We start from the raw sequence: 23,194 nt of genomic DNA on the forward strand, positions 1-23,194 counted from the left end.
GGCCCCAGTACCACAGAGACCACAGCCGGCACCCATTTGGAACCGTGGAAATAATCGCGCACCATGACCCGCTGTCCCACATCAAAACTGCGCAGCAGCGTCAGGCGCGACACCGCCCCACTCACCGACCCTCCAGGTCGCAGCAAATCCAGTCTGGACCGCAATGCCCGTCCATAGAGACGAATGGCAAGAGAATCGCCCGTGACAGGATGAATAGCGTTCCTATATTGGAGCAAAAAGACATCGACCACCGTCTGCACAGGTTCAACACCCCCACCCCCCTGCGCAAAGCCCGTTTAAACATTTTAACAAACAACTCCGCCTGCCCGTTCGTCGCAGGATGATACGGTGCGGACCTCAGATGTCGAATACCATTTTGACGCAGAAACTCATCAAATACACCTGCAATGAACTGCAGACCGTTATCAGAGACCAGAATCTCGGGTAATCCTTTATTAGCAAAGATCGTCCACAGTTTTTTTTATTGTAACATTTGCTGATGTATGCTGCATTACTACAACCTCCGGCCATTTAGAGAATGCATCGATCACAATCAAAAACATTTTGCCATTAACCGGCCCCGGAAAAATCCACATGGACCCTCTGCCAGGCCCTGCCTGGGGTTGGTCACAGTCCTGAAGCTTAACGCGGGTTATCAGCATCTGTTTGACACGTGGTGCAATGCTTAACCATCTGCTCAATGTCTTTGTCCAACCCCGGCCACCACAACAGGCTACGAGCAAGACTCTTGGTCTTCACCACGCCAAGGTGACTGACATGTAGTTCTTACAAACACTGCTGCCTGAACTTCGGTGGAATCACCGCCCTCATTCCCCACAAAACGCACCGTTTGGATCAACGACAGCTCCGATGCACGCAACGCGAAAGGCTGAAATGCCGGTGTTGAAGGTAGATTGCTCCAATTCCTCGTACAAATCGCCTGAATGACACGGGTGAGCACTGGATCATGAGCTGATTCCACCGCGACCTGTTTGGCCGTGATCGGCCCGCTTTGGACTTGGCCCAGCGTGAACACATCAACCCGCTCGGCCGATTCAGATGAAGCTGGACCCTCCGCGCAAGGCAAGCGCGAGAGCCCGTCGCAGTTAGCATGCTTTTCCGTGCTTCGGAACTGAATATCGTAGCTGTAAGCAGCAGAAATAGACACCACCACTGTATTCGCGTGGCCGCCACCACCGGTACCCCGCATTCGGGTCTCAGGATGAATTGAAGTGGTTTGTGATCCGTCTGCAAAGTGAAATTCCGCCCCAGCAGGTATTGATGAAACCTCCGCACACCCCAGACGAGGATGAGAGCCTCGCGCTCGATCTGGGCATGTTCCCGCTCTGCTGTGGACAGGGTCCGGGATGCAAAACAAACAGGCCGCTCGGTACCATCGTCCATCCTGTGGGAGAGCATTGCCCCAACGCCATATGCAGAGCTGTCGCATGCCAATAAGAGCGGACGCGCAGGCTCGTAGTGCACGAGGACCATATCCTCTGTGAGCAGCCGCTTGACGCGGTCGAACGACACCTGGTGTGCAGGCCCCCAGGCCCAGCGCTCGTCCTTCCTGAGCAACCGCGTTAACGGCGCAAGCTGTGAGCTGAGCCCGCGCACAAATCTTTGGTAATACTGGGCCATACCAATGAACGAGCGCAGCTGCGTCTTGTCGCGAGGCGGTGGCATGTGCTGAATTTCCTCCACCTTTCGAGGACTTTCAACAGTCTCTCTGGCGTGATGATGTGCCCGAGGTATTCAAGCGCTGCTTGAAGAACGCGCACTTGTCCCTGTTCAAGCGCAGGCCGCACGCTTCCAGCTTCGTCAGTACCTGGGCAATGTTTGCAAGATACTCGTCTGCTGTTTTCCCCGCAATGAGCACATCGTCCAGGTAGGTTTGAGCGGGCAGGCCAATGCAAACCTGATCCATGGCTTTCTACCACAAGGCCAATACGACGCAATCCCAAAACAGAGTCGGGTATATCGATAGAGTCCTTGACACGTGTTGATTGTCAAAAGGTCGCTACTCCCGGGATCCATCGCCAGGTGAAAATATGCATCACGCAGATCAAGCTTCGTGAAGTATTGACTCCCCGCCAATCGTGCATATATCTCATCGATTGACGGCAGTGGATATTGCTCCACGCTGAGCCCCGGGTTAACCGTGGACTTGAAGTCCCCGCACAATCGGACGTCTCCATTCCGTTTCAGCACCCTGATGACCGGGGTGGCCCAATCTGAGTACGACACCCGTTCGATCACTCCACAGGCCTCCAGCCTCTCCAGTTCACACTTGACCTTGTCCCGCAGGGCATACGGCACCGGTCGTGGTTTACAAAAACGAGGAACCACCCCCTCCTTCAGGAAGAGCTTTGCCTGCACGCCCTTGAGTTTCCCAAGGTCGTCGCAAAACAAACCTTGATGTCTTTGAAGAATCTTCTCCAACTGATCCTCCCATCGGCTCGGCACGGGTTGCACAAGGTGAATGGCGGCCCAATCTAGCCTGATGCGGGTCAGCCAGTCCAGGCCGAGGAGAGACGGCCCCTCCCCCACATGACGTACAACGGAAGCGTGGCAACCTGACCTTGGTAGACGACAGACACGTCTGCCATCCTGATGGGCGTTATCCTCTCGCGGGTGTACGTGAACAGTGTGAGGTCCGACCTGATAAGCCTCAGGCCGTTGAGTCTACGCACGGTCTGTTCGCCGATGATCGACACCGCCGCTCCCGAATCAACCTGAAACGTGAGCGGCGTTCTGTTTACTTCGATTTCCACCGTCATCGGACGCGCCGCCGCAGGGCCAATTAAAAACAGGCTCATCAACGGCTGCCGGTTCCGCCCCAGGTCGCCCCGCACATCGCCGTCCATGACCTTAACGGTGGCCGGCGCCCCTCGGCACACACACTTCAGATGACCCACCTTGTGACAATGTAAACACATGGTATCTTTATACGGGCACACACGCCGCAGGTGTCGACCTCCGCATCCCAAACACGTCCGCGGGGTCACCTTGCCGCTCGTGCGGCCGCGCGGCGACGTCTGGCCCCGCCCGCACCGAAGGTCGCGCGTGCATCCCGGGGCGCTCGTGACACCGCGTGGGCCCCCGGGCCATCTGGCATGCCACGGCCGGTGATGGCCCGAACATCTCCGAGAGTCTGCTCGACAGCCGCAGCAGTGTTGACCGCTGAGGTGAATGTAATGGCTTCACTCTTCAGCCACAGAATCGCCGAAACCATTTTCGCATCTTGTAAACCAGAAATAAAGCGATCTCTGAGCCGAGCTGGACGCTCCCCTGCCGTAATCTTGCAGGCCACGGAAGAATGCTTCATCCGCACCACGAAATCAACGACGCGCTCCCCCGTACCTTTCGCGAGGCGATCAAACTGGTATCGAGCGAGCTGTAATGACTTCTCTGGCACCATGTGTGCTTTCATCTTCTGCACAATGTCCTGAAACGACAGCCCGTCATCACTGGGCTTGTCCGGCACCACCAAATCACTCAGCAGTCGATAATGTTCCGCCGATAGCGAGGCGAGCAAGATCGACTTCTGTTTGCGCTCGTCGTCCACATCATTCGCGTGGAAATAGCATCCCAATTGCTCCGAAAACGATTCGAAGTTATCTCCGACGAAAACGGGCACCTGTCCTGCGCCGTGACTCGTCTACCAACCATCCTCGTCAGCCAACTGTAATGTCCGAGGCGCCGCGGAACATGGAGAGTGAGAGCGTTAGCAGTAACTCCGCTTTATTGCGCGTCCGGATGTACATCACCCCCACCCCTTGCGGGCGAGTCATGATAAACGAAAACCCAATCACGTGATACAGCACAGCTGTTTCTGTACTTAAAAAATTAATTACATGCTGAAGAATTTCATTTTGATTGCACGATGAATTATGTTGTTGATTATGTGTGAAAACAATTTTCATTAAATACTGCACCATTATGTAACGGGCAGCAATAATAACATGTACAGTATGGTGGTCAAAAAACAGCAAAAAAAATTAAAAAATTCAGATGTTGTCCCCACAAGCCTTAAATTATTCCATTATGATTCAGTAACGCGCCTAAAAATTTTTTTAAGTTGATCGGAGGTGATTTAGACGTCGCTCCATATGGTGACTTAGTTTCATGAGTTGGTTAAATTGGGGTATAGTCAGGTACGATTACGGGTACTTCTGGATGTCCGAGGTGGAAATGGAGTGCATTTTCGAACTCTATGGGGTCGATTTACTCTAATAAATGACTGCACCGACATTGAATTCACGACCATTTCGAAAATATGACCGAAAACAAGATTTATCATTACTGGAGTTGAGTAACTAATCCTACTCATTTCGATATTTTCTCATCTATAATTAATTTTTTCCGTCGAAACATTTCTGAGAGTAAATCGACCCCATAGAGTTCGAAAATGCAGTCCATTTTCACCTCGGACATCCAGAAGTGCCCGTAATCGTACCTGACCATACCCTAATTTTTCAATCAATGGAATTACAAACTATTAGAATATTTTGTCTCATTTACCAAATACCACTATCATCTCCGCCTCTATTGCTGTCTCCACTCCCGCCTGAACTCATTTCTAGCCGGCCCAACATCCAGTGTTTTAGATTCAATGATTCACGAAAAATATGTTAGTTATTTACTTAGTTATTATTATATTAAATTAGGGTATTGTGAGATGCGAATCCGTACATTTCTGAACTTCCTTGGTGAAAATGGACTGCATTTTCGAACTCAGTGGGGTCGATTTACTCTAACTAATGTTTTGACGGACAACAAAATAATTATAGATTAGAAAATATCGAAATGACTAGGATTAGTTACTCAACTCCAGTAATGATAAATCTTGTTTTAGGTCATATTTTCGAAATGGTAGTGAATTCAATGTCGGTGCAGTCATTTATTAGAGTAAATCGACCCCATAGAGTTCGAAAATGCACTCCATTTCCACCTCGGACATCCAGAAGTACCCGTAATCGCACCTGACCATACCCTAATTTATTCAAGTCATGAGACTAAAAGTCGTCATATGGAGCGACCTCTAAATCACTTCCCATCAAGCTAAAAAAAATTTATGCGCATTATTGGATCATATTAGAATAATTTTAAGCTTGTGGAGCAACATTTTATTTTTTATCCACTATTTTGGACCACCCGAGTATACAGCAGTATGTATGATTTTACTTGCAAACTTGTTTTAATCTCTGTCGCATTTCAATGATAACGAGTGAACGACAAATGGTGTGTGGCTGTGTGCACATCAGCAAGCTTCACAGGGGAAAGAAAGTTCCTGCACATAATATTCCACCGTTAACCACACCCATATACTGTAGGTGTGATTGGCTCTTGGGGAATTGTGTCTCCACAGCCCCACCCCCACTCGGCTGATTAACAGGCGTTGCCCCACCCACGACTCTTTTGTTCTTCATATTCCTTTGCGGAATTGCACAGTTATGCCAACTTTTCGTGGATTCCTTTAAGTTGTGAAAATTTTGTGTAGTCATGGACATTCCCACTAAAAATGCAGTAGATCCGTGTTTAATCCAAGTACTTAGCTTCAACCAATTTTGTAATGTTTGTATATGTATTATGTCTGTGGGGTAGATGGAGGAATTCCATTGTAAAGATAGGATTGTAAAGTATAGCATGGTCTGTGGATGAGTAGGAGACATCTTAATGTAAATTAAATGGAAAAACTGTGAGCCTAAGTTTGTTATGTGTCACCACATTGTGGGGGTGGGGGGGGAGCGGGGGGTGGTGGTGCTGTGTTAACTATGTTGGGTTTAAGGATAGTTTCTCCCAGTATGTGATTGCCCCCTTGTCACCTTTTCCTCCATATTTGTATTTACAGGGCCGGCTATAAAAAGACCACTTTTTTTTAGAAACAACAACAATAATGACCGATCCGGCTGCCAATGGAGTCCGAACACAATCGACAGGCTCCACCCCAACCCCAGGAATAGGAAATGGCAGGCCACGCCCCTGAGGCTGATGATTGGTCAGTTTGACGAGAGAGGGAAGATGATCGAGAGAGGCGGTGGTCGGAACACAGAGGGTCTCTCTTGCCGCTCGTCCACACGGTGAAGAAGGCTGCGTGATTCTCTTTGTTCGTGCTGGGTCAATTTGCTCGCGTGTTGGAGCAGGACGCTGGCCATTGACTGTGCAGCTGGGTTGTGTTCTGTTCTGCTCTGCACTTAACATGGGGAAGTCCCTATGAACCCCTTGCACCTGGTACAAACCCCATCCATCCATCCATTGGGACCATACTCTGTGCAGAGCGTTGGTGCTGCCTAAGCAGTCTCCTTGGTGATTGGGCACAATCCTGGACAGGTCGCCACTCCGACACAGGATACCAGCCAGCTGGCACTCATTTTGCCGACCTCGGAAGGATGACAGGCAGAGTCAACCCCACCTGGTATTAACTCAACACCAGAGTGGGATTTCTTTTGAACTCAGGATCATAGGATCCCCAGCCGACCACCCTAACCATTAAGCCAACATCAAGCAAGGGACAAACCACACACGTCCAAAAACGTCAACAGCACAAAGCCAGGGAACAGGGCAATTATTCAGGGAGACTGGTTTGTGTCCTGGTCCGTTTACTGGTCGTGTTTATGTGGAGGGAAATGAACAGGGATTAGGGAAACGAAATACTGTGCAGGGGTAGAAAGCAATAAATTACATTACTGTGCAGACATCCATGCAGACGAACAAACAAACAAGCAGTCATAGACTGGTAATTACGAAATCGTCAACTTGACCTCTGACTTTGTCTAATAAAACCTGTCACTGGAGAAGGTAGCAATGCAAACCAGAAGTTTCTACGATGATTCTGTACCAAACCATCAAAAATCGAATGTTTTGGATGTTTGACCTCACTGTGACCTTGACCTTTGACCAATTTTGACCAAAATCTAATCAGCACTAGCCACCACCGTCCTGAATCACGTGGTTTAATTTAACATTGGTAGCTTCTTCCGTTCTCGAGTTATCTGTACCAAACCATCAAAAATCGAATATTTGACCTCACTGTGACCTTGACCTTTGACCGATTTTGACCAAAATCTAATCAGCACTAGGCATCACCCTCCTGAATCACTTGGTGTAATTTGACATTGGTATCTTCTTCCCTTCTCGAGTTATCGTGCCTACAAACAAACAAACAAGCAGTCATAGACTGGTACTTACGAAATCGTCAACTTGACCTCTGACCTTGTCCAATAAAAGCTGTCTCTCGAGAAGGTAGCGACGCAAACCAGAAGTTGCTACGATGATTCTGTATCAAACCATCAAAAATCGTAACGTCGATCGAAGCAAAAATCTCCATTTCTCCATGCAATTATACCTTAACGTAACTCAACGACGCGTCTGCTCGAGCGCACTGCAACATGGGACGACCTGTGACGTGTCGAGTGAAATATTTTTATACAATCTTAAAACGTCTCCAAAACATCCGATTTTTACCAGAATTTCGACAACTGAGTGTTAAGCATCCTAAGCGATCGCAAAAACCGAAGACAAAATTAAAATCGAAGTTAAAACGAACTCGTAACGTCGAGCAAAGCAAAAATACTCCATTTCTCCACATGAATTTACGGAATTATGTTTGACCTCATTGTGACCTTGACCTTTGACGGATTTTGACAAAAATCTAATCAGCGCTAGCCACCACCCTCCTGAATCACGTGGTGTAATTTGACATTGGTAGCTTCTTCCGTTCTCGAGTTATCATTTTTTGGATGTTTGACCTCACTGTGACCTTGACCTTTGACCGATTTTGACTAAAATCTAATCAGCACTAGCCATCACCCTCCTGAATCACGTGGTGTAATTTGACATTGGTAGCTTCTTCCGTTCTCGAGTTATCATGCCTACAAACAAACAAACAAACAAGCAGTCATAGACTGGTACTTACGAAATCGTCAACTTGACCTCTGACCTTGTCTAATAAAAGCTGTCTCAAGAGAAGGTGGCGACGCAAACCAGATGTTTCTCCGATGATTCTGTACCAAACCATCAAAAATCGAAAGTTTTGGATGTTTGACCTCACTGTGACTTTGACCTTTGACCAAAATATAATCAGCACTAGCCATCACCCTCCTGAATCACGTGGTGTAATTTGACAATGGTAGCTTCTACCGTTCTCGAGTTATCATTTTTTGGATGTTTGACCTCACTATGACCTTGACCTTTGACCGATTTTGACTAAAATCTAATCAGCACTAGCCATCACCCTCCTGAATCACGTGGTGTAATTTGACATTGGTAGCTTCTTCCGTTCTCGAGTTATCATGCCTACAAACAAACAAACAAACAAGCAGTCATAGACTGGTACTGACGAAATTGTCAACTTGACCTCTGACCTTGTCTAATAAAAGCTGTCTCTTGAGAAGGTAGCGACGCAAACCAGAAGTTTATACGATGATTCTGTACCAAACCATCAAAAATCGAATGTTTGACCTCACTGTGACCTTGACCTTTGACCGATTTTGACCAAAATCTAATCAGCGCTAGCCATCACCCTTCTGAATCACATGGTGTAATTTGACATTGGTAGCTTCTTCTGTTCTCGAGTTATCTGTACCAAACCATTAAAAATCGAATGTTTGACCTCACTGTGACCTTGACCTTTGACCGATTTTGACCAAAACCTAATCAGCGCTTGCCATCACCCTCCTGAATCACGTGGTGTAATTTGACATTGGTAGCTTCTTCCGTTCTCGAGTTATCTGTACCAAACCATCAAAAATCGAATGTTTGACCTCACTGTGACCTTGACCTTTGACCGATTTTGACCAAAACCTAATCAGCACTAGCCATCACCCTCCTGAATCACGTGGTGTAATTTGACATTGGTAGCTTCTTCCGTTCTCGAGTTATCTTGCCTACAAACACACAAACACACAAACAGAGTTCGGAAGTGATCAATATCCTTACGAAATCTTAAGATTTCGTTAGTAACAAGGACTTTATGAGGCTTTTAACAATAAAGGGGAATTTGGGAATTTGGCGTGCGATCCAAAATACTGGTGTAATTCACACACGTGAACGCCATGGCAGTAAAACATGCACACCCTATGCGATGATGAGAGTCACGGTACACGTCATCATGCACTGATGACTATTATCACTGCGGTTGAGAGGGGTCGCTAATTACACAACCCAACACATTAAATTACATAATATTCCTTTAGGGAAGGTGCTGTTCTTAACGTTCATTATGGAAATAACTATTCTAAGAGTCTACGTGCTGTGTGCATTCAATCTCGATATGGAGTTTATAAAACCTCAAGAAGAATATATATATATATATATATATATATATATATATATATATATATATATATATATATATATATATATATATATATATATGTATTTATACATGGTGTCCATAAAGTACACATGAAACTTAGAACTTTTATAACTTCTGATATACACATGATAGAAATACATCTGCTGCTCTTGTATTTTTAAAAGTGAAGGAAATGAAACATTTAAAGCTGAGAATGACAAAATATTTCTCAGAAATTGTCAAACATATAGTTTACTGCAATAAATTTTGAGTATATGAACAACTACGGATAATTTATTACATCTTTGTATCATGGAATACCTGAAGGATGTCTTTCCCTTTCACAAATTGATTTTGGCAATCTCATCTGTATCTTTGAACATATACAGTGTGGGGCATTTATATCTGACACATTTGCAATCTTTCTAGCCGGAAGCAGTCTTGACATAACTAATTATTGTTTTCTTTGTTTTACACAAAATGCATGAAAGTTTTTCATGATGGAGCACTTTAAATGCAATGAGCATGCCAATTTCACAAACAAGGTCATCATGACAGACGAGGCACACTTTGATTTGGCAGGTTTAACTCCACCAGATTTCTTCGTATGGGGATTTCTGAAGGGCAAAGTTTATAAGGAACGTCCAACATCGATCAATGAATTGAAGGCAAACATCACTGTAACCATCCGCTCTATTGATCAAGAGACATTGCTTTCGGTAATGAACAATATGATGATCCACTGTCGTGAATGCACGAATTTGAAAGGGGCCCATTTGTCTGATGTAATTTTTAAGAAATAAAGAATCAAAATTGATTTTTACAACGTGAACTACGTACCTATGTTGTTGAGAAATTTTATTTTATTTGGTTTCGAAACAAAAAAGTTAAAAAGACAATAAAACCGTCATATATAAATGCTCCACCCTGTAGTTTTGTATCTCCGTTGAATTTCCCAGGACAAAGCAAACTTTCTTTAATTCCGGGTTAATTTCCAGCTTTGTGAATCATAAATACAGGGAAAATATGCATTGACAAAAACATGTTCTGAATGTTTGTTACAACCAGGGTAGCTACTTACCGGTGTACAAGGTCTGTCAAGAAAATGTTCATGACTTCCCATCACTCACTGTACATCATCCAAAAATGACAACTCCCACAGTCACTTCTCTCATCATACCACCATAAAACTGAGAAACATCAGCTCCCTTAGGGAGCGATAATGCCTGTGCAAGATCAGGTGCATGTTTTTAATGTTTTTAATGATGTGCATGCTGTTGTCTTCGGTCATGTGACCCTCCGTGAGCAGCGTGAGGCTGCACAGGCTGACTTTTGTTTATGGATATTTTTGTTCATGGACATTAAGACAGTTTTGTGATTTTTTTCTGGAATATTGGCTTTGAGATACATCAGAATGCAAACTCAGCTTTTTAGGCCACCGTGAAAGTAATAAACATTTATATGAGTCAGTCAGTCAATGGTTCGAAAGAGCTTCATCTTTATATTAGTGGGGCATGCTTGCAGACTGCAAGAACCAGTCAGGGTGCATCCTACATGCGTACATAATAAAATAAGCTTTATATACTTGGTGAAGTGGACTGTGGTTTCATTCTGCAAGGAGTTGGGATTTAGCAGCTTGTACATGTTGCTGTGTTTGAGCCTGGGGTGTAACTGCTGAAATCTATCTGTCCAGGTTATTCACGAGAACTATGTTCTTTGTTCCCTTCACATTTCTTTATAATTTTTTTTTTTTACAATTCTCCTTATTCTTTCTAATTCTTGCATTTTCTACTTTCATCTCTTTTACTCTATTCCTCTCTTTTATTGTTATCTATCTCTCAGGAGAAGTGAATTCTTGCAGAAATTTTGATGAAAGGCTCACTTGGCTGCACCTGGATGAGTTTGAAGGTAGGGAAGTAGCATCTGAAACCCAAATCATATCCAGATTCCTTCTGATGACTCCATCTTTGCTCTTTACTTCTTCGGGTTCCTTCTTTGTCTTCCATTTCATGAAGCAAATGACCAATGAGTGATCAGAACGAGCTCTTTATTTAAATAGTTTACAGTAACATTCATTTTCAATGCAAATATGTCAAAAGTTGAAAAATAAAACTTTATTTTACATTCTAATGGGTTGCGAGACAACACGAAGAATCAGAACTTGTGATTCTAAATTGAAGAATTCACGAGCAGTATTTGACGATGTAGATTGTTTCAGAAGTCAAGGATGAGACAATGTGATAATGTTTGATCAAGTTATAAAAATGATCAACATGATGTGGTACGAGTGACAGGTTATTAGCTGCAAAATGTCAAAAACCCATCGTTCATCAACTTTAAAAATTTGACCTTTGCATAACCTTTAAAGGTCACAAAACAATGTTGTGGACATTAAAATAAGGAAACAGGATACGTGCTATAGCTTATTGGAGTTAGTTCGTCGAAGAAGGTCGAAAACCCGCTTTGATTCCCACAACTTTGAAAATTTGACCTTTGTGACCTTTAAAGGTCAAAGGTCAAGGATTATGACCTTTGGTGCAAAATTTCCTCTGGAACATTCCAGGAACAATATAACGTCATCTCGGCTATATGGCATTTCGCACTCCTCGGATTATCCATACTTTGATGTAATCAGCGTAAAAACAAACTTGAAGGGGGTGCCATGGGCAAGGTGTTCGAGATAGAGCAAAATGGTTTCAAGACTTTAGGTGGGGAATGACCTCAAGATTATGCATAAAAAATATTGTCATCCTAGCTCTCAAAGTTTGGGCGGTCGTATGATTTTTATGTCAAAATTCGAAATTTTCTAAGTTCATGACCTTGGGACAAAAATGAAAAATTGAGCTCCGTGGGGCTATGCAGGTGCCATTGGGCTAACCAAATACCAAAAACACTGCCAGATTCGACAAACCCCTCGGAGAAGATGCATTTTTATGTCAAAATCGCAATTTTCTAAGTTAGTGACCTTGTGACCTGGACCTTGGGACGAAAATGAAAAATTGAGCTCTGTGGGGTGATGCAGGTGCCATTGGGCTAACCAAATACCGAAACCACTGCCAGATTCGACAAACCCCTCGGAGAAGATGCATTTTTATGTCAAAATCGCAATTTTCTAAGTTCGTGACCTTGTGACCTTGACCTTGGAACGAAAATGAAAAATTGAGCTCTGTGGGGCTATGCAGGTGCCATTGGGCTAACCAAATACCGAAATCCCTGCCAGATTTGAGAAACCCCCTCGGAGAAGATGCAAATTGAAATTGGCTACCCCCTAAAAACTCAATTCGCAATTTTCTAAGTTCGTGACCTTGTGGCCTTGACCTTGGGATGAAAATGAAAAATCGAGCTCCGTGGGGCTATGCAGGTGCCATTGGGTTAATCAAATACCGAAACCCCTGCCAGATTCGACAAACCCCTCGGAGAAGAAATTTTTTTCTGTCAAAATTCGCAATTTTCTAAGTTTGTGACCTTATGCCCTTGACCTTGGGACGAAAATGAAAAATCGAGTTCCGTGGGGCTATGCAGGTGCCATTGGGCTAACCAAATACTGAAACCCCTGTCAGATTTGACAAACCCCCTAGGAGAAGATGCAAATTGAAATCGGCTACCCCTAATAACACATGTTTTTTGGGCGTGGCTCCGCCCATAATGGGTGCACCACGCCCATTTTCTGGAAAACACAACTAGATCATGATATAAACCTCCCACCAAAATTTTGTCAGGATCGGATCAAAACCCACGGAGCTATGCTCGGGACAGACAGACAGACAGACAGACAGACAGACAGACAGACGCACAACAATAATAAATATAGTGGTCACTTATTTTTTTCTTGAAAATATTTTTTGTGAACCAATAAGTGTTAAGGGGTGGATCTGTAACTTATAAACCAAAGTGGAAACAAACAGTAATTGTCGTATTCTTGCAGCTGCAACCATGTTGTAGATCATTGTCAGTTAAAAACGAAATGGTGTGGTATTTGTGGATAAGCATTAGTAAATGCCTATAATTGAATGATTAAAATTGATGGTTACATGTTTGAGGAGTTGGAGGACACATCGATTACTTGTATGATAAACTGCTTGTTGTAGTGAGCTAATTATGTCTGTGGATGGCAGTATTGTATTGTAAACTGCCTGGTGAGATTCGTGAAGGTGCTGGAACATTCTGAGATGAAACTTCCAGGATAGACAAGAAACACATTTGCTGGAAAGCACGAGATCATTCTGTGTTACTCTATAAACCTGTGAGAGGGAGGTGTAGAGAGACATGTGGCATGTGACATGACGTGTGTTTCAATCGTCCCCATGCTCAATTTAACTCTGATGAGTGAGCGAGGTGTTAATGTTCAGAGCGATTGTTAATGCGTGGAGCTGATTATAATCAGGTTGATTAAAACTCATTAAGTTTGTGTATCAGGAAAGAATTCCTTTGAGCTCTTCAATTATCCTCAATGGGCCAGCATACGAGAGAGGACAACGTGACAGGACTCGATGGTTGGACAGTCCTGGAGGGCGAGGTGAATATGCGTGAGTTGAGCCGGCAGGACACGGATACTGGGCGGAAACAACTCAACGTGGGAATCAGAGTTGGACATTGAACTTCCTCATTTGACTTTGTGTCTTTATTTGAAATACAAGTTTCAAAAACATTACTCTGTTGATATGGTCACTGTAACGTCACTCAGAAGTCACACACCCCAACTGACAAAGATCCATTTGATTGATAGCTGATCATTATGATCGTTCAAACTCGTGAAGTGCAAACCATGGATTGCAGTCAGCAGTCATTAAAGAACGAGCTGGGTTTGGCACCACAAACAACATAAGTACACCAAAGGGAAGGAAACCCCAAGGTGTATACCCCAACAATCATTAACCACAGAGCCAATTCGATCTCACAGTATGTTAAGTTATCATCTTCTCTTTTTAATAAGATGATTGAATTTAGATGTGTAACGATTACCATAATAGACTGCAAGAGATATAGCGATTCTATGTCTGATCTCGGTTGAATTCCCGACTTGACAATAAATGCAGTCCAGTACAGTAAAAGTCATTTTGCGTGCTTTTGATAGATATGGAAAAAGGTATGCCATACTGGGTAAACAAAACACTGCTGTGAAGCACAAGTTCAGTACCAAAACCCTAAATTTTGTTTTGAGCTCTGAGCCTCTTTCCTTGACTGTCCCAAGGGTTTGGGTCCAAGCAAGCTTCTTTCACCAACCTCGCTGAGTGTCTTCACGCCATTTTCTCCTCGGCATCCTTGGGCAGTATCTTTCGCCTCCAGAACGATGCAATCAAGCAGGGAATAATAAAATTGTTATACTTTTCTGCAGCGATCACCACCATCTCAGATCATCTCCAATTTAAAACAATGATCTTTTCTACCCTCATTAACCCCCCCCCCTCCACACACACACACACACACACACACACACACACACACACACACACACACACACACACACACACACACACACACACACACACACCAACACACCTCAGGCCGTCCTCCTTCCAGGTTTCCAGTTTTTCCCTCCTGGGAGTTTCCTTCTCTATCCATCTTGTCCACCCCTTCTACGTATATCGCTCTTTCCTGTTCCCAATTACTCCCCTTCAACTCCACTGTTTGTGTCCCCCCTCCCCTTCTCTTCTGTTCCTTTTGTCCTGATCCATTCAGTGTGCTAGCTCTTCCACAAGCCTTAACTCTGTCTCCAAAAAAACCCCTTTAAAATCTGCGCTATAATATTTGCAGATTATTTTACGCCATCTGCAAACAATAGATGTTTATGACCTCCATCATTCACCACTGTGCATTGTCAGGAAATGACAAACCCACAGACACACCTCAAATCATACCGCCATAAAACCAAGATATACCAGCTCCCTCAGGGAGCAATCATGTCAGGGCAAGATCATGTGATGTCCTATTGTCTTGGGTCAAGTGACCTGCTGAGCGAGGCTGCACCGACCACATTTTATTTGCGGATATTTCTGTTTATGGACATTGTCTGATGGTTTTGTGATTTTTCCCTGGGATATTGGCTTTGAGTTTAATCAGTACGTGAAATTTCAGCTTTCTTGCATACTTCATACCGACAAAGTATGAAGCATTTGTATCAGTGAGTGAGTGGTTAGAAAGAGCTTTAACTAATAGATAAAAAGCTCTTTCCAACCACACTACTCACTGACTCACTGACTCACTCACTTAAGAAAAAAATGCTTCGCACTTTCTAGTCTACATATGTAATTTATAAAGCTCTTTCAAACCACTCATGCAATCGTATAAATGTTTAATACTTTCTAGGTGGCTGGAATTTTTGCATACTGATGTTATCAAAGCGACAATTCCGAGGGGGGGGGGGAATCACAAAACTGTCCGTAAACGAAAATATCTGTAAACAAAAGTAGGTCTGAGGAGCATCTCCCCTGCTCACCGTGGGTCACTTGACCAAAGACAATGGCACATCATGTGATCTTGCACAGGCACCATCGCTCGCTGGTGTTTCTAGGTTTTATGATGGTATGATTCGCGAAGTGTCTATGGGTTTTTATTGTTTACGGACAATATAAAGTCGTATGAAGTCATATCATTAACATTTAGCGTTTTTCAGATGGTGTTACATGTTACAGTGAATATTTTAAATATTGCATGTTTACATCTCGTCAGATTTCTGCATCAGCACTTGAGTTATAACAAACATTCAGAACATGTTTTCGTCAATGCATATTTACCGTGTTTATGATCCACATTGCTGGAAACCCGAATATACTGTAAATATTGCTTTTTATCAGCAAATTGAATGCAAACGCAAGGCCCTACCTTATAAAATTGTCAAAATATACGTGAAAAATATCAAAATAAACAATTGCCAAAAAAGGATGACAAAAAGAATTGTCAAAAATATGTGAGGAAACAATCGTTATATAATTCCCTGCATTTTTATGTTGCCCTGGTGGCAAAATACACCACCCGTGGACCTAGGCAGGCTCGCCTCGACCTGCCCCTTGGACCAGTGAAGGGAAGAGGCTGGGAGAGAACATGATATGGAATTTTATTTCTTCTACGGAATTTGTGTTTTTTGGAAACGGAAAAACACTGGCTCTACAATTTGCAGTGTTTTAACAGCCTGCTATACAGTATTCATGGTCAACTGATGCTTCACAGCAGCAATTAGTCTCCCAAGTAAGGCATGCCTTCTTTTCACGACATCATTTATTGAAAGCATGTAAAATGACTGTTATACTGTACTGGACTGCATTATCATCAGGTTGGGAATTGAACCCAGATCAGATATCGATTAGTTATCTCTTGAGCAGCCTATTAAACAATCATTACCAATCTAAATTCAATCAATGGATAAAAAAGGAAAGATGCGAACTTAACATGATGACAACTCAAAGTGGCTCTGTTTTTAATGATGTGCAACATGAGATCAGCTCAAATAATATGAAAATTACTGTGTTTTCCACTTCGTTTACAAGTTCCACTTCCACCCCTTAACGTTTTTCTTTGACTTGGAATCATAAAATCCGCCTCTTTGCATTTGCCGAGCAACCCATTCGTAAGCAGTGTTATTGCTTCACTTTTTACCTTTTTACATTAAAAATTACTCCACCTTTAAACTCTTAAATGAAGTGCTCATTCTGATCACTCTGTTGACTTATTTCATTAATTCAGTTCCATGCAGAATGCAAGCACAATCCACTTCATCAAACATGGAAAGCTCTTTCACAATCCACTTCATCAAATCTAGTAAGCTTTTATTTCATATGTTTGCATATAGGATGCACTGTTTTTCAGTAGCATCTACCTGCATATATATATTTACAATATCAGTGATAAAAAACTGAATATATGGATTGTATAATGTAATTGTTGAAGGACCTCCAGCATTCATTCCAAGTGCCTTTTTGGCACGAGGGATGTGCAGAACACCTGATTGCAAGTTTCCATGTAATGTCGTTGCATCATTCAATAATTATCGTTCAGCCCATGCAACTCGTGCACCCTTAGGATTTTGGAGGTGATATGAGACATTCTGTGTAGATTTGAAAGTTTTTTTTTTTCCGAGACACCAGCGTATGGATCATTCAAAAATTGTATTGATTACATTGTTTGACAATCCATTAAAATACCACATCTGTCAATAAGGAGAAGAATCAAATCAATGGACACCTTCAAGCAGGGTCTTCCATTAGCAATGTTTCAAGGCTCTTTAAAGTGAGGAGAGTAACTTTTTCAGACTGCAGCAGATGTTAACCAACAAGATCAAGCCACTGGATCAATAAGAGATCTGACAAGAAATTGCCATCTCAACATAATGACTCCTACTCATGACTGATACATCTGCATGACCAATCTTTGCGATTGGCTTCAAACTGCCCAGAGTAGTGCAAACACATTTCTTGGACCTCAATGCAGTGATTGCTGCTGGAGGTGGACATACAGGTACTGAGATTGTTACTTCCATATCGGTTCCTGATGTAAAACCATTCACCCCAACACATTATTCCGTGATTTGGTCACAATGAAATGGATATGGAATTATCTCTGTTAGACGTTTGCACCTCATTTGTGTCCATGATGTCACATAAATAAATTGCATCAACCACAATATCACATGTTCGGTTTTTCATGGCACTGTGTATATACATATATAACAGTATAAAAGCCTGTCAAAAATGATGGGTTGGAATAATTTTATTCAAAATATTCGAGGAGACTGGAAGATGTGATGTTTCATAGTGAGAAACATTATTTTAAAACACCACATATAGAAATGTGACCCTATTTTCTTTATCTTCTGGGACATTTCATTTTCATGATACAGCTTCGTGAGCATGCAAAAGTCTGAAGTCTCGGCATAGTGTCAAGTGTGTTTACATCTACTTTATTTATTAGACATCCAACGGATATAAATGAACACTCGTTTTACTATGCACATGTTGCATATCATGTGCAGTGAATTTTCACCTCCCTTGTATTTGTTGTTATTTTGAAATGCTTCTGTACACCACCATTAAAGCCCAGTTGTAAGTCACCATCTACATTTCCAATAGAAGATACATAATTACTCTTTTACGAATAATGTTTTGTCGAGTTTTTTTATCCTGAAAAATATACCGCAGTGAACACACAATCAGGTTAAGGATTGGCCTTTACAACCCTTCTTAAATCGTCCTTATGAAGGTAGCAGACAAATTACACAAACACACATGGTGTTGAGATATATATATATATATATATATATATATATATATATATATATATATATATATATATATATACACACACACACACACACACACACACACACACACACACACACACACACACACACACACACACACACACACACACACACACACACACACACACACACACACACACACACACACACACACACACACACACACACACACACACACACACACACACACACACACGTCGTTCTTGAGGTATAACTATTCATCGATATTTGGGGTGTTTATAAAGTTCTGCAAATGAGAATTGGACCATTCATAATTGTTCAAGAATATATTTTTTTCAAAATGTTTATAGATATATCATTAGTGAGATGAAATATTTCCTTTGTGATATATATATATATATATATATATATATATATATATATATATATATATATATATATATATATATATATATATATATATATATATAGATATATGTACTTATGTGTTGAAAATAATGAAAAACCTTGGCATTTCTTGCACTTATTGTGAGTATCTGTTCGTCAAACTTTTTGAACGCCCTTTTTATGTGCTAATAAATAACTGTGTTATACAATATCATGTAAGCTATCAATCCAAATAAAAGTAAGTCTCTCATGCACTTCTTCTTCTTCTTCTTCTTCTTCTTCTTTCGGCTGCTCCCGTTCGGGGTCGCCACAGCGGATCATCCGTATGATCCGCATAGTGATTTGGCACATGTTTTACGCCGGATGCCCTTCCTGACGCAACCCTGGTCGCCTCTTACGACACAGGGATATGGTACACCTATTTTAACCGGGGTATACACCGGCCCAGTATACTGGTACTCATTTCGCCGACCTCGGAAGGATGACAGGCTGAGTCGACCCCCTGGTGTATTAATTCAGTGGCCCAACGGGGCTTGAACTCGGGACCTTTTGGATCCCAAGCTGCTGCCCTACCCACTGCGCCAACACCAGGCTACCTCTCATGCACTTATAGTCTCATAATTATTACAATTGTTATTCATATCTTCTAACCTTCAGCAAGACTGTTTAAAATGAGGACAATGAGGTCGTATGACAGATTGAAGGATGTGGACCTATATACTGTAAATTTGTGGCCATATAAAAAAACATTTTTAAGATACATTTTTGATTTAGGCATGATCATAATATTTTTAAACTTGAGTGTCATGAATCATGATATTGACATATAGCTTCTTGAGAAACTGACATACATTGACCATCGATTTAGTTCAGGGCAAGTTCGATATCTTTAAAGTGTTCATATAATACTATATTTTAATTTATTTCCGCAAAATATGTCAAGTGAGTCAATCAAGGCAACAAAGTGCACAAAGGATTTCCCTTTGTACATTAGGGACAAGACTATACAACATGCAGGTGCTGCCAAAAATTATCATAATGACACCAAACTAAATACTCCCATCATCGATTCGCACACGATGATAAAGTGAAAGCTCTCCCCTTCCATTCAGAAATCATGAGTGCAGGAGATAACTTCCCAACTAATTCAATGCGGTCGAACTTAGCCACATAAAGCAGGTATCCTCATAAAATTAGCTTTGATAGTTGTGGGTTAATAGTAGTTTCCACTTCACTGCAGTAGTATACATAAAGAATGCTGCAGTAAAGTGGAAACATAAATACCACTGCAATAAAATGGAAACGAAGGCAACACTGCCTTACCAGCCTTCACCGAGCAGTGCACATGTGCCTTGGATTCGTAGTAGACCCAGTCAAATCCCGCTTCCACGGCGAGCCGTGCCAGCATGCCGTACTTTCCGCGGTCACGGTCCGACGTGGTGACATCGACGGCACGACCCTCATAATGCAGAGATTCATCCGAATGATGTCCATCTTCGTCCCAGCCCTCTGTAACCCGCAGCTTAACGCCAGGCCACTGGTTCATCACAGAGATGGCGAGCGAGTTCAAACGGTCCTTGCAGCGCTGCTTGTGGACACAGTACATGTACATGTGTCTCCATGTGTAATGTATTATGTGATCAAATTAATTCCTCTGATATTTTAAACTGGATATTCTTTGATATTCAACATTCTAATCTCGGTCAATTTTAAGTCTATACACTCGATATAGAATAAGGTGGGGGCAAGATGCCCCTGCCGACTGTCATAAAGGGTGGGTAAAAATGCACTCACCCCATGTATACATGAGAGTACGCATGGAAAGAGTCGTGATGTCGTCGGGGTCCACACCCTGAAACACCACAAGGTAACAGGTTCATCAGTGGCCATTAATTATTTTACGAAGTGGCCTGACGGTTACCCTATGCCAAATCAGGAGGGTGATGAAGCTTGTTGTGCCCACCAGGGCAACTTGTTCCCACCTTACTCCACTATATAATAAACCGATACATTGGTATATATATATATATATATATATATATATATATATATATATATATATATGTACATATATATATATACATATATATAACACTTTATAAAAAACATGTATTACTTGGTGTACTAACGGACAGTAAGCAATCTACACACACACACACACACACACACACACACACACACACACACACACACACACACACACACACACACACACACACACACACACACACACACACACACACACACACACACACACACACACACATTAATTAAATATAACTGTTAAAAGGAATGGCTTTCAGACCTCACCAGAAAATGGTACAAGTGTAGTTTAAGTACCCAAACAGTCAATGTTTCCGAGTCATTTGCGCCGCTACTGTCGACTCTTGGCGATAGTGATTGATGTAAATTGTCCAGCACAAGTCTGTTATTCTGCCAATTTCACGCTCAGTTAAGCCTGACCGCCTCCATTGTGCACGCCAGCCGGGGTTTCCTCTCCCTCCGAGGGTAAAGCTCGTGTCGCAGTACCAAGCACGAATTCGCACCGTGATGCCCGCTGGGCCCATGGACCCGGCGTGCGCCCTCTTCCCCCTTTACTGAATAGATCTACCTAGTTATACACCATCTCATTGTTGGAATTACCATTGGCAAGCGAATTCTGTTGTGCCCAACGACCTTGCTGACCCCAAGAGACCCTTAATACCTGCACCGGACGACGAAGGCTAATATTGTACAGTTCATATCGATATATATATATATATATATATATATATATATATATATATATATATATATATATATATATATATATATATATATATATATATATATATATATATATGAATAGTACTGTGCTGTACATTGAGAGCGCACTATAACTATAAAGAAAACATTTATAACAAAACTTCTGTGCCTTCTGCTCGTGTACCTGGACGAAGTTGCGTCCTAATTAAAGAACTTCAGGACTTTCCGTGTTAAGCTTATCAGAGATTTCAGATACCCAGTGAGTGTCTTCACACCATGAGTGGTAGCATGACAGTAATTCATGATAAAACGAAGCTGGAAGACAAAGCGGGTTAACTGTGATGATGTAATTCGAACGACCAACGCGTATAAACGACAAGCAGTCGTAAAAGCAAACCGGAGGTTTGAACGACCGACAGGTGCATGGATCCGAGAAGTTTAGTTGGAAGAAGAAGAAAAAAAACAAACAAGAGTTTGAAGAAGAAGATGAAGACTTTTAATTGCATCATTTGTTTATTTAATTATTTCTCTGCATCGTCGATTGTTGCGCAATTCAAGTGGCCGAGGAAAGATGTTTATGGAAGTAAAAAAAAAAAAAGAAAAATACCCAAACTCGCGACGACAAACTCGTAAAACCTTGAGAGCATCATTGCCCGATGTACATCGTCGGGGCTCAGGTTGAACTTTGTTTATGAAAGTTTGGTCGAGCGTCACACCGATCACCAACAACTGTTTATTGTACTCGATGCAATCAAATAACGGAGTCGTGCTGGAGTTGGAACACCGTCCTATAGGCTGTTGGTACCTGCGTCATGAGCCGATCCGCGCCCGTGTTCTCCTCATCTTTGAAGATGATGTCCGGGTTGTAATTCGGAGTGAGTTCTTTAAAGCGTTCCGAGTTGCGGGTTATCTTCCCTTCGTAGCGGCCACTCGCTCCGAGCGTTTTCTCGGCCACGTTTGGGATGAACTGCTTGTAGGCGAGAGGCGTGAGCCTTCGTGGTGGTCGGCGGCGTCCGTGCATCCTGCCTGGTCCGCAGCCTCGGGTCGGATCGGCAGCCAGGAGCGCGCACAGTAGCGCGACCACGAGGAGCCGCGTGGGAGCCATATCGGGCTTGGGGCAACGCACGGGTCTATCACTGATCGGTGCAGCGACGCGGCTGCACTCGAGTTGCTCGCACTCTTGGTGGAAAGTCGTCGTGTGCGGACATGGGTGCGTTCGGATCGCTTTTAAAAAGTTGAAACCCCCCCATTAAATCCCAACCAGCGGTACGCGCTATGTTTTGTACCGACGGGATTACCGACATAAATTATTCATAAGCTGACGCCCCTTGACGTCATTTTGCATGACTGCAGACGAAAGAGGAGTGGTTTATCCTGGAGAAGTCTACAACGCAGAGGTTTCTTTTTGGGAGGAGAAAAAAAAAACAGGGGGGGGGGAGAGAAACGCACAGTGGGCCTACTTTATGCGTAACTGTGGAATTTTATCTATTTTTGTTGGCCTCTTTGCAAAGCACACACAAGGTTATATACTTGCTGGGGTCTGCGTGCTG

At 42.8% G+C, this 23,194-nt stretch overlaps 1 protein-coding gene across 2 annotated transcripts in view; it reads right to left on the reverse strand.

The window, feature by feature from the left end:
- The window catches only part of LOC147029572 (sonic hedgehog protein-like), a 39,999-nt gene extending 17,030 nt beyond the window's left edge, over positions 1 to 22,969 (reverse strand). Inside the window, exons 1-2 of one of the 2 annotated variants that reach the window (XM_085872722.1) lie at positions 22,450 to 22,969; positions 20,223 to 20,484 (exon numbers count right to left, since the gene is read on the reverse strand). In XM_085872722.1, coding sequence (XP_085728848.1) covers positions 20,223 to 20,484; positions 22,450 to 22,749 — 562 coding nt within the window. In that variant the 5' untranslated portion in view covers positions 22,750 to 22,969. Of the gene's footprint in view, positions 1 to 20,222; positions 20,488 to 22,449 lie in introns of both variants that reach the window. The other variant, XM_085872721.1, reaches the window with a different exon arrangement.
- Positions 22,970 to 23,194: the final 225 nt, after the last annotated feature.

Source organism: Eptatretus burgeri, chromosome 3, assembly GCF_056783735.1.
Source record: "Eptatretus burgeri isolate ZD-2024b chromosome 3, Ebu_testis_v1, whole genome shotgun sequence".
Lineage (NCBI taxonomy): Eukaryota > Metazoa > Chordata > Myxini > Myxiniformes > Myxinidae > Eptatretus > Eptatretus burgeri.